Source organism: Balaenoptera acutorostrata, chromosome 4, assembly GCF_949987535.1.
Source record: "Balaenoptera acutorostrata chromosome 4, mBalAcu1.1, whole genome shotgun sequence".
Taxonomy (NCBI): Eukaryota; Metazoa; Chordata; class Mammalia; order Artiodactyla; family Balaenopteridae; genus Balaenoptera; species Balaenoptera acutorostrata.
The window spans coordinates 117,041,860-117,059,095 of record NC_080067.1 but is presented as its reverse complement, the minus strand read 5'-3'; the positions used below and the strand labels follow the sequence as shown (position 1 = coordinate 117,059,095).

General features: G+C 36.3%; 1 protein-coding gene across 1 annotated transcript in view; it reads right to left on the bottom strand.

Moving 5' to 3' along the window:
- Positions 1-302: 302 nt before the first annotated feature.
- The window catches only part of GBE1 (1,4-alpha-glucan branching enzyme 1), a 275,832-nt gene continuing 258,898 nt past the window's right edge, over positions 303-17,236 (bottom strand). The window contains exons 15-16 of the mRNA XM_057545311.1: positions 15,960-16,077; positions 303-1,076 (exon numbers count right to left, since the gene is read on the bottom strand). Of these exons, the coding sequence (XP_057401294.1) occupies positions 1,020-1,076; positions 15,960-16,077 (175 nt within the window). The 3' untranslated portion in view covers positions 303-1,019. The remainder of the gene's footprint in view (positions 1,077-15,959; positions 16,078-17,236) is intronic.

Sequence of the window (17,236 nt, the reverse complement as noted above, 5' to 3'; positions counted from 1 at the left end):
CTGCTATTTAATAAACTAAGGGGCAATTTCATGATGGAGTATCCCACGGAGTTGAGATAGTTAATTCAGCTTCTAAAAGTGTTGAGGCTTAGGGCTCAAAAGTAGCTTAGATATCTGAGTTATTTAGTATAATTTCAAGTTACCAAATAGTACCTAAAGAAAAAAAATAGTATTAATCCTTACACCTCGTCCATCGTGCAATGTGCGCATATGTGGGGAAGGTCTCAGAGTTGAGAGAGGCAATTTAATATTCACTTTAAATCAATCCCCATAACATCACAGCAAAATAAACATTATCAAAGGCAATTTCGCAATTTTTTTTTTATTGACTGGAAGTAAAAGATAGTTTCTGAAATGTTGCAATTACCAAGTCAGGCCTTCAGAAATGAAGATATTAGCATCTACCAAGATACTAAATGAACAAGAGATCACAAGATAAAACTTATGCAAAATAAGGCATGGATGAGTTCATAGGCAACGACTTTTATCTTTGACACAATTCTTAGTTTTATATTATTATTATATACTTATTACAGTATTTCTAAACACAATTTGAAAAAGGAGAGTAACAATCTTGGTATTTTGTAATTTAGACCAAGAGATACCAGAACAAATAAAGTCACCAAATATCCGCCTTAAAAAAAATGCTGTATACATTCAACAGAAGTAATCAAACGTGACACATGATTCAAATCTGAACTTAAAAGGACTAAATAATTGGCCTGTAAGGCAAAACAGTTTGAAGACATGATATATCACACTTCCTTTGAGGATCCTAGCTGTTCAGATGGCTGGAAAATATAGTCTAGGATCTCCAAAATTTCAAAAAATATGCTCCCCTCTCCTCCTTAAAGAAAAGTTTGACATTCATTTTCATAAACCAGTATTGAATTTCAGACATCTGACATTTAGGCTAGACAAATATATTTTGAAAAGCTTACACATTACAAGCTCTGGGACAACAAGCATGGGAAAACAAAGTGCACATCTTTCTTTGCTGGAGCTGAAATCAGATCTCTTCAGTTTAGTAGGTCCACGTTCTGAAGGATGAGGGCCACTCGGTTTGGAATGTACACCTAAGTCAACACAATAGAGTCAGTGCATTTGAAAGAAAAACTGGGCGTGATGTCATCATGTCAGAGCGACTGAGGCATGATGCAGTTTCACATTTGCCTAAATTACAGTTACCTTTACAATTCTACTGGCTCTGAGGAGACTCAAATCCCACAGTTCCAACAGTTCTGGCATCAATGTAAGACTCCTTTAAAACAGTCACCGCTAGAGGGCTCCGTACGCTTTACAAAAACCAATGCTCCTCAGACACTAGGGACAGAAATAGCCCTGGTTGCTCTTTTTGGGCGCTATCAGGTGGTGAAGGAAGGCTGCCCTCCAGTTCACAATGTTATTCTATTCAGGGGAATAAAAGAAACATCCAAAAGATTGCTCACATCAAGACACTTTTATTATCGCTCTGGTTTGTGTTTTCTCCTGTTATTTTAAGAACAAAACCTTAATGGTAACAGTATAAGGTATCCTAAGTGTATTTTAGGCCCCAACCCAATTTAAATCAATCAAGAAGCTTGCCACTGCACCGAAAATACAATCCACATTCTTTGCCTGCCCCACGGAGTCCTGACTCAGCTCCTTCTTGAAAAGGTACAGCTCCCATCTCAGATCTGCTCTTCACTTACCCCTTCTCCCCTCACCAGGCTCTGGCCACAGGGCCCTTCCCGTTCCTTGAACACTCCACATCCTTCCCTTCCTCTTGGTCTTGGCCCCTGCCTGCCCCTCTGTTCAGAGCACTCTTTACCTGGCTAGTTCCCTATCTCTTAGATCTTGAAAAATCCCAGTTCCACGGAGAGATGTTCCTTGATAACTCTAGATCTGATGATGTCTCCATGCCATTTCCTATCACAGCACCATTTTTGTTTTTTTCTGAACACTTAACAATTTGTAATTCTTTTTCAAGTTTATGATCAATCCTTCCCACTAGACCATGAGGTTTACCAGGGTATAGGCCATATATCTTCACGTTTCTAAATTTTAGTAGGCGCCAATGGACAAAGTAGGTGCCAATGATGACTAAATAAATGAATGATGGAGTAAGTAATAGAGGGATCAATATGTGCATATTTCACAAGATATTCTTTAATACACTTACATCTAAAATAATTTTTGTAAAGCTGAGAAGTGATCTGAACTGCTTGAGGCTTATCTATGTGCTGTTTTATACATATTTAATTACTATTAACAAAGCTAACAGTAAAAATAATATTACAGATTGCTGTCTTCATTGTGACAGTATCTCTCCATTTCGGACTTTGTGAATATTTTACTATTTTCAGTCACTTTAACTGAAAACTCGACTGATGGTTAAAATAAAAAAAGAAAAAGGCTTTTATAGTTTAGAACTGGAATGAAAGATGCAAAGCAAACAGGGCTTTAGGAAAAAAAAAATAAAGAACAGAACAGCTGATTTTCATTGACTGAGACCATTGTATGTCCAATGTATGTCAACTCTGCAAATGAACACAATGTTTTCCCTTGAGGTTTCTGTGATAAAGACCTCTTACAACTGTTTAAAAAAAATAAGATACACCAGTACAGCTGGTTAGCTTTGAACATTAGAGATTAAAGCAGTTTTTAAATGATGGAATTTTGAGAAATTTATATTATGAATGTAACAACTAGGGAACAGTTTTTCTAATCTTTCTTTTCTTTTTAACATCTTTATTGGCGTATAATTGCTTTACAATGGTGTGTTAGTGTCTGCTTTATAACAAAGTGAATCAGTTATACATATACATATGTTCCCATTATCTCTTCCCTCTTGCGTCTCCCTCCCTCCCACCCTCCCTATCCCACCCCTCTAGGTGGTCACAAAGCTCTGAGCTGATCTCCCTGTGCAGTTTTTCTAATCTTGAATCAAAAGTAACAGTGATTTAGGAAAAGAACATGGTCATCTGAGAAAAATTTCACAAATGCTAACAGTTTGCTGGGTAACTCAATGTCTCACAGTCTGATTTGCAATCCAGTACTTCCAAAAGATAAATATTACATCCTTGCAGTCATTAAGTGTGGGGAACCCACGTATTTCAATGCCATAATCAGTTTCCCTACAATTTACACATTGTTTTTAATGTCATATAAAACCACATCATGATTTAATTGCTAATATAATCTTTTCCATTCGATAGTTTCTCTTTGACTGTGATAGGTAAGATGTTATAAGATTGGTTCAACAAAAGAAAGCTGGAGGTACTCATGAACAAAGCAGGACTATTACCAATGGTCCGGACAAATCCAGTCCAAAGGATGGCCTATTTCCACAATGACACTACAGACTAAAGCAACAACAGACCAAAGCAAAAGAGGAGAAATAAAAGAAATCAACAATCAGATTCAATCATTTCTCTCTCCAGGTCTTCTCAAAACAGGCATGAATCAAGAGACAGTTGTCCTGCCGTTCTAAAGGAATTTGCTATGTACTTATTCTAGCTGTTTAGTTTGAGGAATCATAGTAACTAGGTGTAACTAACCAGTGGGACAGCAGGTTATAATCAGAATGGTTCTGAATTGTTCTGTTAGGGCCGTTCTAAAACTGAAGACCAATCTAAATTTCTCAGCAGCACCGGAAACTGGAGAAAAGAATTTCAGTTCCCTTTACCTTAAAAACATTTCTCTGATATTATTTGGTCCTATATGCAGATAAAAATATTCTGATTAGCCCAAGTCTCCTGAGAAAGAAGCAATGAAACACACAAGTCCGGCCTAGGACAAAAAATGATAGGTCCCTGCTCAGTGTGGCACAGTGATATACCAGGACACGTCACCTCAATCTCTTACTGGACCTTATGCACTTTTGATATCTACTCTGATTCATAACCTCATAAAGATTTCATTAATGAAATATGAATAACTATAAGCTGATAATTTAGAAGCAGTCTTACTATCTGTGATCTCTGGTATTTTAGCTAGCCCAAATTTAAGTGTAAGACAAACTGGATGACATAAGAACTTCAAGGTTTGCAATAAATGCATTGAGTTTCCTATTTTGTCATTTAATGGTTAAAAAAATCCTCCAAGAATTCTCTCTCAATGATGCTGGCCATTTTATATAAGGACCTTTATGATGCCAATTCCAGCCACACTTAGAAACCTCTTAATACTATCTGCTCAAAAACCATCAGTTGATAATTGTACAATATCATTAATGGGAATATTGTGTAATTATACTTTTTCACTGCAGTGTTAATTACCAGAATGTGTTCATGTTGCTTTAGAGCCCCTGCAGTATAGGCGACATGAAAGAATTTCCCCAAGCAACGGATTTTTCTTAACTATGCCTATTTATGGATTTTGGAGTTTTCTTCTTTATTAGGGTTCTGAGTATATAAATCAGTGTTCTTAGTAGTTAGGAAATGACTACCAATTATACTAAAGGACTTAAGATAATTAGAGCTAATCCTTATGATGAGACAATTACAGACATGAACAATTTGGGGACTCTATAATTTAGTGCTAATATTGGCTCTGTAAATCTCAATTTACAATTTTAATTCTATAAATAGTTTTGATTCATACGGCAAAAGAAATATGAACATATTTTAAGTAGATTTAAACATAAATGCTTATATTTAAATACGAACAACTCATATTTAAGTATATGTATATAGAAACCATTTAGTACACACATCACAAATAAAATATGCTGATAAACATGTTCACTAGGCCCACTTACTAACCATTAGGCCATAAACATTTTGTAGCTAGGATCACATGAAGAACATGTGAGACTGCGTAATGTAGAGCCATGAATTTCATTTTTTCTAGCTATCTTTATAGTCCATTCTTCACAAGGAATCAGAATGCCGCATTATAATCCAGTTCATTTATTAAGAGAGTCAAAATGCATGCTAATCTACCCAGTTACTTTGACTACCTTAATGACTTAATCACTATGCAAACCATTAGTATGGCTCAAAAAATAACTGACCACACAATAATCTACTATATTATGTCATCCAGGCAAAGTATTACGTTCTTCTAGGGTCAAAATTGAGTTACAAAGATTAATTACACAATTTTTGCAAACAGCCTGTCAAAAATTTGAAAACAGAAAATTTGAAAATAACTTTAAATAAAAAATACTTAAAAGGCAAATTTTGAAATGTTCTTAGAAATTTGAGTTAGCAATAGCACATAAACAGAGTGATAACATCATTTGATGAAAAGGGCATTAGACCCTTAACAATCTATATATATACACTTGTCATAAAAAAAATCAAAAATTATTTTGAAAAATAAGGGTGACATATAAAATAATTTTACTTTTCACATACATGCTTTAGTTCATAAAATATTTTCTAAGAAAAAAATCTTATTAATGTAGAAGTATATATTATCTCATTTAATTTAGAATATGAAAAAGAATAAACTTTAAGAATCAAAATTGATTTTGTCTGAAAAAAAACTAAACATTTTCATAATTCTGGATAGAGCAAAAAACATTTCCCAACTTAATTTATATTTTCAATGCCTACAACTGAGGGACAAGAAAGATACCTCTGTGCCAAATGCCCAATTTAAACTAAAAGTCTACCTTTGAATCACTAAATTTAGAATGGGAATAAACAGATCTACTTCTTAAGGATAAGGAGATTAATAGGCAAAGTAATAGATGCTGAAACTATTGCTTTATTCACATTTCACCATTAAGACTGCTTAAGTTATTGTAAAGGAATCTAATTCATTTCAGGTTCAATAATCTCTGCTCTTCCATTTGTGCCATGGAATTTGAATTTATGAATCAGAAAAGAGAAAGAGAGCACCCCTGCCCCTCCTCATGCACTGATTAAGATATAGGTTAATATAAGTTCCTATATCAGGAACCAAAATATAGAGAAATCATTATGCTAAAATAGAGTTCCAAAAACTGTCAGTAAAGAAGAATGGAAAAGTTCTGCCCGATAGCTTCTTGGCATTTGTGAGATACTCCGACCTTAGCATATACGTTTCAACAGTAGTACCCATGCAGTTCTCCTCTGGCTTCACAGTTTCAACTGATGGAGCATATAAAGAAGACACTGGGATGGTACCTGGTGATGCTGCATATATGACTATAGCATATATGGCTATTTTAAGATTCCTTTGAGCTCTGTTTGTTGCTATCTTTGAAAACAGATTTGACACTTAATCAGCAGATCCTTTAGATTATTGAGCTTGCAAATTAAGCTTTGGCAAATACAGTGTACTAGTTATGATAGACAGAAATTTCATGGAAAAGAAAAAAACTTACATTTTTTTCTCCCCTTCCCTCTTTATTCAAGGCATGTGGGAGGCAGAAGGTGGTCGAATGAGACCTAGAGCACTTAGGGTTATGTTCAAGAAACCTGATTGGATCCCAGCACATATTGATCAGTTTAATAAAGAGTTCCATTATGATGATGTATTCTTATATTAGGTATGTATATTAATGTAATTTTTTTCTTTGGCTCTTTGAAGGATAACTCTGGTAAGAATGAATCTGTTTTATTGGATTTTCAGGTCTACTTGGGCTTCCTTATTCTTTTAAAAAATTTTATTATATTATTTTATTGTGTTAATATAAATTATTACAAAAATCACAATGTCATATACAAAAATATATGAAATACTATAATGAATATTTTAGGTACACATACCTTGCTTAAGAAATTATCCCTAACCACCAACCAATTTTTTTCTTAATTGAAGTACAGTTGATTTATTGGGTTCCCTTATTTTTACATTAAAACCAGTGATCACTTCATCTGGAGTCTAAAGACTTATTTAAAATGAGTCATTCCTAGATTGGTTCAAGATGGCAGAGTAGAAGGACATGCACTCACTCCCTCTTGCAAGAGCACTAGAACCACAACTAATTGCTGAACAATCATCGACAGAAAGACACTGGAACTCACCAAAAAAGATACCCCACATCCAGAGACAAAGGAGAAGCCGCAATGAAATGGTAGGAGGGGTGCAATCATGATAAAATCAAATCTCGTAACCACTGGGTGGGCAACTCACAAACTGGAGAACAATTAAACCACAGAAGTCCACCTACTGGAGTGAAGGTTCTGAGCCCCACGTCAGGCTTCCCAACCTGGGGTCCAGCAATGGGAGGAGGAATCCCCAGAGAACTGGACTTTGAAGGCTAGTGGGATTTGATTGCAGGACTTCGACAGGACAGGGGGGGAACAGAGACTCCACACTTAGAGGGCACACACAAAGTAGTGTGCACAACAGGACCCGGGGGAAAGAGCAGTGACCCCATAGGAGACTAAACCAGACCTACCTGCTAGTGTCCGGAGGGTCTCCTGCAGAGGCAGGGGGTGGCTGTGGCTCACCATGGGGACAAGGACACTGGCAGCAGAAGTTCTGGTAAGTATTCATTGGCTTGAGGCCTCCGAGAGTCTGCCATTAGCCCCACCAAAGAGCCTGCAGTCTCCAGTGCTGGGTCACCTCAGGCCAAACAACCACCAGGGAAGGAACACAGTCCCACCCATCAGCAGACAAGCGGATTACAGTTTTACTGAGCTCTGCCCACCAGAGCAACACCCACCTCTACCCACCACCGGTCCCTATCATCAGGAAGCCTGCACAAGCCTCTTAGATAGCCTCATCCACCAGAGGGCAGACAGCAGAAGCAAGAAGAGCTACAAACCGGCAGCCTGCAGAATGAAAACCACAATGACAGAAAGATAGACAAAATGAAAAGGCAGAGGACTATGTCCCAGATGAAGGAACAAGATAAAACCCCAGAAAAACAACTAAGTGAAGTAGAGATAGGCAACCTTCCAGAAAAAGAATTCAGAATAAATATAGTGAAGATGACCTAGGACCTTGGAAAAAGAATGGAGGCAAGAATCAAGAAGATGTAAGAAATGTTTAACAAAGACCTAGAAGAATTAAAGAACAAACAGACAGAGATGAAAATACAATAACTGAAATGAAAAATACACTAGAAGGAATCAATAGCAGAATAACTGAGGCAGAAGAACAGATAAGTGACCTGGAAGACAGAATGGTGGAATTCACTGCCACAGAACAGAATAAAGAAAAAAGAATGAAAAGAAATGAAGACAGTCTAAGAGACCTCTGGGACAACATGAAATGCACAAACATTTACATTATAGGGGCCCCAGAAGGAGAAGAGAGAGAGAGAGAAAGGACCTGAGAAAACATTTCAAGACACTATAATTGAAAACTTCCATCACATGGGAAAGTAAGTAGCCACCCAAGTCCAGGAAGTGCAGAGAGACCCAGGCAGGATAAATCCAAGGAGAAACACGCCAAGGCATATAGTAATCAAACTGAGAAAAATTAAAGACAAAGAAAAATTATTAAAAGCAACAAGGGAAGAATGACAAATAACATACAAGGGAACTCCCATAAAGTTAACAGCTGATTTCTTAGCAGAAACTTTGCAAGCCAGAAGGGACTGGTACAATATATTTAAAGTGATGAAAGAGAACAACCTACAACCAAGAATACTCTACCCAGCAAGGATCTCATTGAGATTGGATGGCGAAATCAAAAGCTTTACAGACAAGCAAAAGCTAAGAGAATTCAGCACCACCAAACCAGCTCTACAACAAATGCTAAAGGAACTTCTCTAAGTCGGAAACACAAAAGAAGAAAAGGACCTACAAAAGCACCCCCAAAACAATTAAGAAAATGGTAATAGGTACATACATATTGATAATTACCTTAAATGTGCATGGATTAAATGCTCCAACCAAAAGACACAGGCTCACTGAATGGATAAAAAAACAAGACCTATACCTTATGCTGTCTACAAGAGACCCATTTCAGACCTAGGGACACATACAGACTGAAAGTGAGGGGATGGAAAAAGATATTCCATGCAAATGGAAATCAAAAGAAAGATAAAGTAGCAATACTCATATAAGATAAAATAGACTTTAAAATAAAGAATGTTACAAGAGACAAGGAAGGACACGACATAATGATCAAGGGATCAATCCAAGAAGATATAACAATTATAAATATATATGCACCCAACATAGGAGAATCTCAATACATAAGGTAAATGCTAACAGCTATAAAAGGGGAAATTGACAGTAACACAATATTAGCGGAGGACTTTAACACCTCACTTACACCAAAGAACAGCTCATCCAGAGAGAAAATTAATAAGGAAACACAAGCTTTATATGACACAATAAACCAGATAGATTTAATTGATATTTATAGGGCATTCCATTTGAAAACCACAGATTACACTTTCTTCTCAAATGCACATAGAACATTCTCCAGGATAGATCACATCTTGGGTCACAAATGAAGCCTTGGTAAATTGAAGAAAATTGAAATTGTATCAAGCTTCTTTTCTGACCACAATGCTATGAGATTAGAAATCGATTACAGGGAAAAAAACGTAAAAAACACGAACATATGGAGGCTAAATAATATGCTACTAAGTAACCAAGAGATCACTGAAGAAATCAAAGAGGAAATCAAAAAATACCTAGAGACAAATGACAAGGAAAACATGATGACCCAAAACCTATGGGATACAGCAAAAGCAGTTCTAAGATGGAAGTTTATAGCAATACAATCCTACCTCAAGAAACAAGAATATTTTCAAATAAACAATCTAACTTTACACCTAAAGGAACTACAGAAAGAAGAACAAACAAAACCCCAAAATTAGTAGAAGAAAAGAAATCATTAAGATCAGAGCAGAAATAAATGAAATAGAAACAAAGGAAACAATAGCAAAGATCAATAAAACTAAAAGCTGGTTCTTTGCAAAGATAAACAAAATTGATAAACCTTTAGCCAGACTCATCAAGAAAAACAGGGAGAAGACTCAAATCAATAAAATTAGAAATGAAAGAGGACAAGTTACAACAGACACTGCAGAAATACAAAGCATCCTAAGAGACTACTACAAGCAACTATGCCAATAAAATGGACAACCTGGAAGAAATGGACAAATTCTTAGAAAGGTATAACCTTCCAAGACTGAACCAGGAAGAAATAGAAAATATGAACAGACCAATCACAAGTAATGAAATTGAAACTGTGATTAAAAATCCTCCAACAAACAAAACTCCAGGACCAGATGGCTTCACAGGTGAATTCTATCAAACATTTAGAGAAAAGCTAACACCCATCCTTCTCAAACTCTTCCAAAAAATTGCAGAGGAAGGAACACTCCCAAACTCATTCTACGAGGCTACCATCACCCTGATACCAAAACCAGACAAAGATACTACAAAAAAAAAAAAAAAAAAAACATTACAGACCAATATCACTGATGAATATAGATGCAAAAATCCTCAACAAAATACTAGCAAACAGAATCCAACAACACATTAAAAGGATCATACACCATGATCAAGTGGGGTTTATCCCAGGGATGCAAGGATTCTTCAATATATGCAAATCAATCAATGTGATACACCATATTAACAAATTGAAGGAGAAAAACCATATGATCATCTCAATAGATGCAGAAAAAGCTTTTGACAAAATTCAACACCCATTTATGGTAAAAACTCTCCAGAAAGTGGGCATAGAGGGAACCTACCTCAACATAATAGAGGCCATATATGACAAACCCACAGCAAACATCATTCTCAATGGTGAAAAACTGAAAGCATTTCCTCTAAGATCAGGAAAAAGACAAGGATGTCCACTCTCACCACTATTATTCAACATAGTTTTGGAAGCCCTAGCCCTGTCAATCAGAGAAAACAAAGAAATAAAAGGAATACAAAATGGAAAAGAAGAAGTAAAATTGTCACTCCTTTCAGAGGACATGATATTATACATAGAAAATCCTAAAGATGCCACCAGAAAACTACTAGAGCTAATCAATGAATTTGGTAAAGTTGCAGGATATAAAACTAATGCACAGAAATCTCTTGCATTCCTAGACACTAACAACAAAAGATCAGAAAGAAAAATTCAGGAAAGAATTCTACTCACCATTGCAACAGAATGAATAGAATACCTAGGAATAAACCTATCTTAGGAGGTAAAAGACCTGTACTCAGAAAACTATAAGACACTGGTGAAAGAAATCAAAGATGACACAAACTGATGGAGAGATATACCATGTTCTTGGATTGGAAGAATCAATATTGTGAAAATGACTATACTACCCAAAGCAATCTACAGATTCAATGCAGTCCCTATAAAAATACCAATGGCATTTTTTACAGAACTAGAACAAAAAATCTTAAAATTTGTGTGGAGACACAAAAGACCCTGAAGAGGCAAAGCAATCTTGAGAAAAAAAAAAAATGGAGCTGGAGGAATCAGTCTCCCTGTCTTCATACTATACCACAAAGCTACAGTAATCAAGACAATATGGTACTGGCAGAAAACCAGAAGTAAAGATCAGTGGAACAGGATAGAAAGCCCAGAGATTAACTCATGCACCTATGGTCAACTAACCTATGACAAAGGAGGCAAGGATATACAGTGGAGAAAAGACAGTCTCTTCTATAAGTGGTGCTGGGAAAACTGGACAGCTACATGTAAAAGAATGAAATTAGAACACTCCCTAACACCATACACAAAAATAAACTCAAAATGGATTAAAGACTTACTTAAGTGTAAAACCGGACAGTATAAAAGTCTTAGAGGAAAACATAGGAAGAACACTCTTTGACATAAATCACAGCAAGATCTTTTTTGACCCACCTCCTAGAGTAATGGAAATAGAAACAAAATAAACAAATGGGACCTAATGAAAGTTAAAAACTTTTGCACAGCAAAGGAAACTATAAACAAGACAAGAAGACAACCCTCAGAATGGGAGAAAATATTTGCAAACAAATCAATGGACAAAGGATTAATCTCCAAAATATATAAACAGCTCATTTAGCTCAATATTAAAAAAACAAACAACACAATCCAAAAATGGGCAGAAGACCTAAACAGACATTTCTCCAAAGAAGACATACAGATGGCCAAGAAGCATATGAAAAGCTACTCAACATCACTAATTATTAGAGAAATGCAAATCAAAACTGTAATGAGGTATCACCTCACACTGGTTAGAATGGGCATCATCAGAAAATCTACAAAAAATACATGCTGCAGAGGGTGTGGAGAAAAGGGAACCCTCTTGCACTGTTGGTGGGAATGTAATCTGGTACATCCACTATGGAGAACAGATGGAGGTTCCTTAAAAAACTAAAAATAGAATTACCATATGACTCAGCAATCCCACTACTGGGCATATACCCAGAGAAAACCATAATTCAAAAAGACACATGCACCCCAATGTTCATTGCAGCACTATTTACAATAGCCAGGTCATGGAAGCAACCTAAATGTCCATTGACAGACAAATGGATAAAGAAGGTGTGGTACATTTGTACAATGGAATATTACTCAGCCATAAAAAGTCACGAAATTGGATTATTTGTATAGGTGTGGATGGACCTAGAGAGTGTCATACAGTGAAGTAAGCCAGAAAAAGAAAAACAAATATTGTATATTAACACATATATGTGGAATCTAGAAAGATGGTACAGATGAACCTGTTTGCAAAGTAGAAATAGAGACACAGATGTAGAGAACAAATGTAAGGACACCAAGGGGGAAAAGCAGGGGTAAGTGTTGGGGGTTGTGATGAACTCAGTGATTGGGATGGATATATATACACTAATATGTATAAAATAGATAACTAATAAGAACCTGCTGTATAGCACAGGTAACTCCACTTCGCTGTACAGTAGAAAGTAGCACAACACTGGAAAACAACTATACCCCAATAAAAAAACATAAAAAATTTTAAAAAATAAAATGAGTCATTCCTAAAGCATCAGTAGTTATTGGAAACAAGATGCTGCTGCTGAGAAGACAGGGCCAATCTTTACCTTTTGACCGAGTTGGATCAGAATTCTATTACAGGCAGTGTTGAAGCTCTATTCTATTTCTCATGTGCTTGCAGTGCTGTATTCCTCTACCTGTTATGGAGACTTATCTGACCTTCTCCATTCCACCTGCTAATTTAGAACTGCACAGTCCATATTTGGAAGATCAATTCAATTAGTGCTTGAAAAGTAATCCCCTGACTGTTGCTGCCACTGGTTACTTGGCTTGTTTTAATTATAACAGAATATCTTTGCTCTTAAAAAATCAAAAGGATGTCAAGATATTTTTTGCCCACCCTCAAAGATTGCAAGCCCTCGCCTAAGATAATTTTTCCAAAATTGGGATAATATCCTCAAAGCACCTAGTGTCTTGACATGCTTAGAATAACTAAATAATTATTGAATAGCCACAACAATAGTAACTTTTGAATACATGTGCAGTAGCATTTTGCAGTTTCCCCAAAGCTTGGCTGTGTTAATTAATTTATGCCTCGCAAGAACCTCTTGCTGTAGGCAGGATACTATTATTAATCCTCACTATGCAGACAGGGAAACCGAGGCACAAAAAGATCAAATTACTCAAGTTCTCATAGCTGGTAAATGGCAGGCTGGGGACTTGATCCCAAATTCCCTGCCATGACATTTTGTGGTCTTTTTTACTATATTACCAGGCTTCCCTCCCCAAGAGAACCCTCTTTGGATACATGAACCTTTAGGAAAGTTGGCTATATAACATTTTTGCTTTCTGAAACTTTCAAAACCCTTTCAGTCTAGTCCAACTGGTTCAAGTTCAGCTTTATCACAAGTGGGTGCTACTTCTCCATGACTCCTCTTTATGAGCTGTCACCTTCCCTAACCCCTCAGGGGTCTCTAACTCTTTTGGTTATTTCAGAGCTTTAAGATCATTTTCTTATTCATTTCAGAAACTATTTGTATCAGTCTTATTTTACATGTCAAAACTGAATGTTCTGACAAACTACAGCAAACATTCTTTGGAGACAGAATCCACTAGCAGCTCTGAGCCCTCCCTCTTGAAAATACACATCAATCTAGATCTCTGTCTAAGCCATATCAACATCATCATCAACACCCCACCTCAACACACACATAGGGTAACACCTAGGTTTCCCAAGGCTACTGACTTTCCTCAGAGCTGATAATCAACAACTTAATCTTGCTCATCCCTGCTCGTTTTATTTATTTTATGCCACTGTCTTTGACATATATAATATGGCAGCTTACAAAGTAAGGTGCTGGTACCACCCTAAGAGCTGGGAATATAGTAGAAAAATGGAGGAGCCAGGGGTACCAAACAGATTCTCATGCTTGACTTTTACCCAAACTTAAAAAAAGATGAGAGAATTTAACAGCAATGATAAAGCCATACATTTGTGGGATACATCCTGGCCTCACATAAGTGAAACAAATCTTTCCTTTTTCTTTTTTTCTTTTTTCTTTATTGGAGTATAATTGCTTTACAATGTTGTGTTAGTTTCTGCCCCACATCGAAGTGAATCAGCCATACGCATACACACATCCCCTCCCTCTTAGACCTCTCTCCCTCCATCATCCCACCCAACTAGGCCATCACAGAGCACCGAGCTGAGCTCCCTGTGCGATATGGCAGGTTCCCACTAGCTACTTATTTTATGCATGGTAGTGTATTTATGTCAAACCTTACCTCCCAATTCATCCCACCCTCCCCTTACCACCTCCATGTCCGCACGTCCATTCTCTATGTCTGCCTTTCTATTCCTGCCCTGCAAATAGGTTCATCTGTGCCATTTTTCTAGATTCCACATACATGTGTTAATATACGATATTTGTTTTTCTCTTTCTGACTTAAATCTTAATCCAAGACCTTTTATTGTGAAACAAACAAAAAAATGCAGATCTGAGACAGAGAGAAGAGGGAAGAGGAAGAAAGATAGATATATGACTAGTCAGGAAAAGGAAAACATATACAATGCAGATGTGGACTTGGCCATAAATTAAATGAAGAATTCCTCCAAATCTGCAGAGCTTCTAAATTCTACATTAAAATTTTTTTTTTATTGAGATATAGTTGATTTATAATATTAGTTTCAGGTGTACAACATAGTGATTCAAAATTTTTATATATTATACTCCATTTATAGTTATTATAAAATATTGGCTATATTCTCTGTGCTGTACAATATATCCTTGCAGCTTATTTATTATATACATAGTAGTTTGTACTTCTTAATCCCTCCCCCTATCCTGCTGCTACCCCCTTCCCTCCCCACACTGGTAACCACTAGTTTGTTCCTTATATCTGTGACTCTATTTCTGTTTTGTTATATTCATTTGTTTATTTTTCAGATTCCACATATAAGTGATAACAAACAGTATTTGTCTTTCTCTGTCTGACTTATTTCACCAAGCATAATACCCTCCAGGTCCATCCATATTGTTGCAAATGGCAAAATTTTATTCTACATTTTTAAAAGAAATTAAATTTAGTAGTTTAAAGCAATATTCTTTCATTGTGTCAACATCACAAAGTAAAAGTTAGTTAATATAATACAACACTCTACTCAGTAATATAAGGAAACCAGAGAATTTTATAACTAGAATGAATTCAGTCATCAATAACTACATGAAAGAAAAAAATGTATATATAGATTCTTTTAAGGTGTTTTAAACTTCATTAGATAACCAATAATGTAGAAATCTGCTTAATGTAAAATATTACAGAGAAAGCAAGAACAGAAGGAAAGTAAATTGTATAAAAATAGAAATATTCATAATAGAAAGAAAACTAAAATGTGCCTTCCTCTTATTTTTTGAGAAATAATTTTTAATCCTATTAATATTCAAATTTCCTCAATTGTCAGCTAAATATCCTTTATTATTTGTTTTTCCAAAACCCAGTTCAGTCTAGCACCACACGTTGCATCTATTTTTTTTAGGGCAATCCTCTTTCCCTACTCCCTGCCTTGTCTGCATGTTGCTTACTTGTTGAAGAGTTGTTTCCTTGGACAAAAACACATCATTTTGAAAATACAGAATTAAATTTAAATGAAATGAAAATACCTTAAAAATCTTACTTACCAAAAGAGAATAGGGATGGTTATTATGTTCAAAAGGTTTAGAAAAGAAATCGGTATTGTGGTCCAGTCTCTGGTGTCCTCCATATTCCGCTGCATCTGAATCTAGCACAATTTTGTACGTACAGCTCTTAAGGAATCACAACAGTTTAGGAGTTGAATGAGACATTATAAAACATTTCTGAGACAGGATTTAAAAGCGAGTATTTTGAAAACTGTTTAATGATGATTTGTGCTATGTTCTCATTTCTTCTCTAAGATTTCTGAGTTTGAGTTTATCATGTTTGAAAGGGGCTTTATAGGCTATCTAGTCCGCACACCCATGGGATCCTTGTTATCGTTTTATCACGTCACATGATCATCCATACCTATTAATGAAGAATCTACTTTCCTCTTCATATAACTAATTCCATTTGTTAGAAATTCTTCTCCACATTGAACAGAATTTTGATTTCTTGGGACTTTTTCTACCCAGAACAGCCATAAAGAATAAGTTCAGGGCTTCCCTGGTGGCGCAGTGGTTGAGAGTCTGCCTGCCGATGCGGGGCACACGGGTTCGAGCCCTGGTCTGGGAAGATCCCATATGCCGCGGAGCGACTAAGCCCGTGAGCCACAATTGCTGAGCCTGCGTGTCTGGAGCCCGTGCTCTGCAACGGGAGAGGCCGCGATGGTGAGAGGCCCGCGCACCGCGATGAAGAGTGGCCCCCGCTTGCCGCAGCTAGAGAAAGCCCTCGCGGAGGAACGAAGACCCAACACAGCCATAAATAATAAATAAATAAATTAAAAAAAAAAAAAGAATAAGTTCAAAATACAGTAATTTTCAAATATTTAACAATAGCTATTTTGTCTCCATGTGTCCTCTGCATACATAACTAAATACTTACTAAATGTAGTCCCAGAATCTTTGATCATTACTCATTTGATATGGCTTTTTACTATTTCCCCATCTCTGAATTCATTGCAGTTTGCTAGATCCTGGATGATAAAGTGAGGAACACAGAAGTGAACTAAGGGTCCATGTGTGGTCTGAAGACCAAGTAGGCTTAGTCTTTCCCCTTGGTTACAAGCAGCATGTTTCTATTAATGCACAAGATCATGCAAACATACTATCCATCATGCCACAGGTGGATTCATGTTGCAATCATGTGATCTGCTACAACTTAACATCTGATTTTTCACAATGAGCTATTATGCATGTTAGCATTATTGTATTTATAACAAAATAACAGCTATGGTTATTATGTTCAAACTTATGCTCAGAAAGTCTAGAAATGATACTTG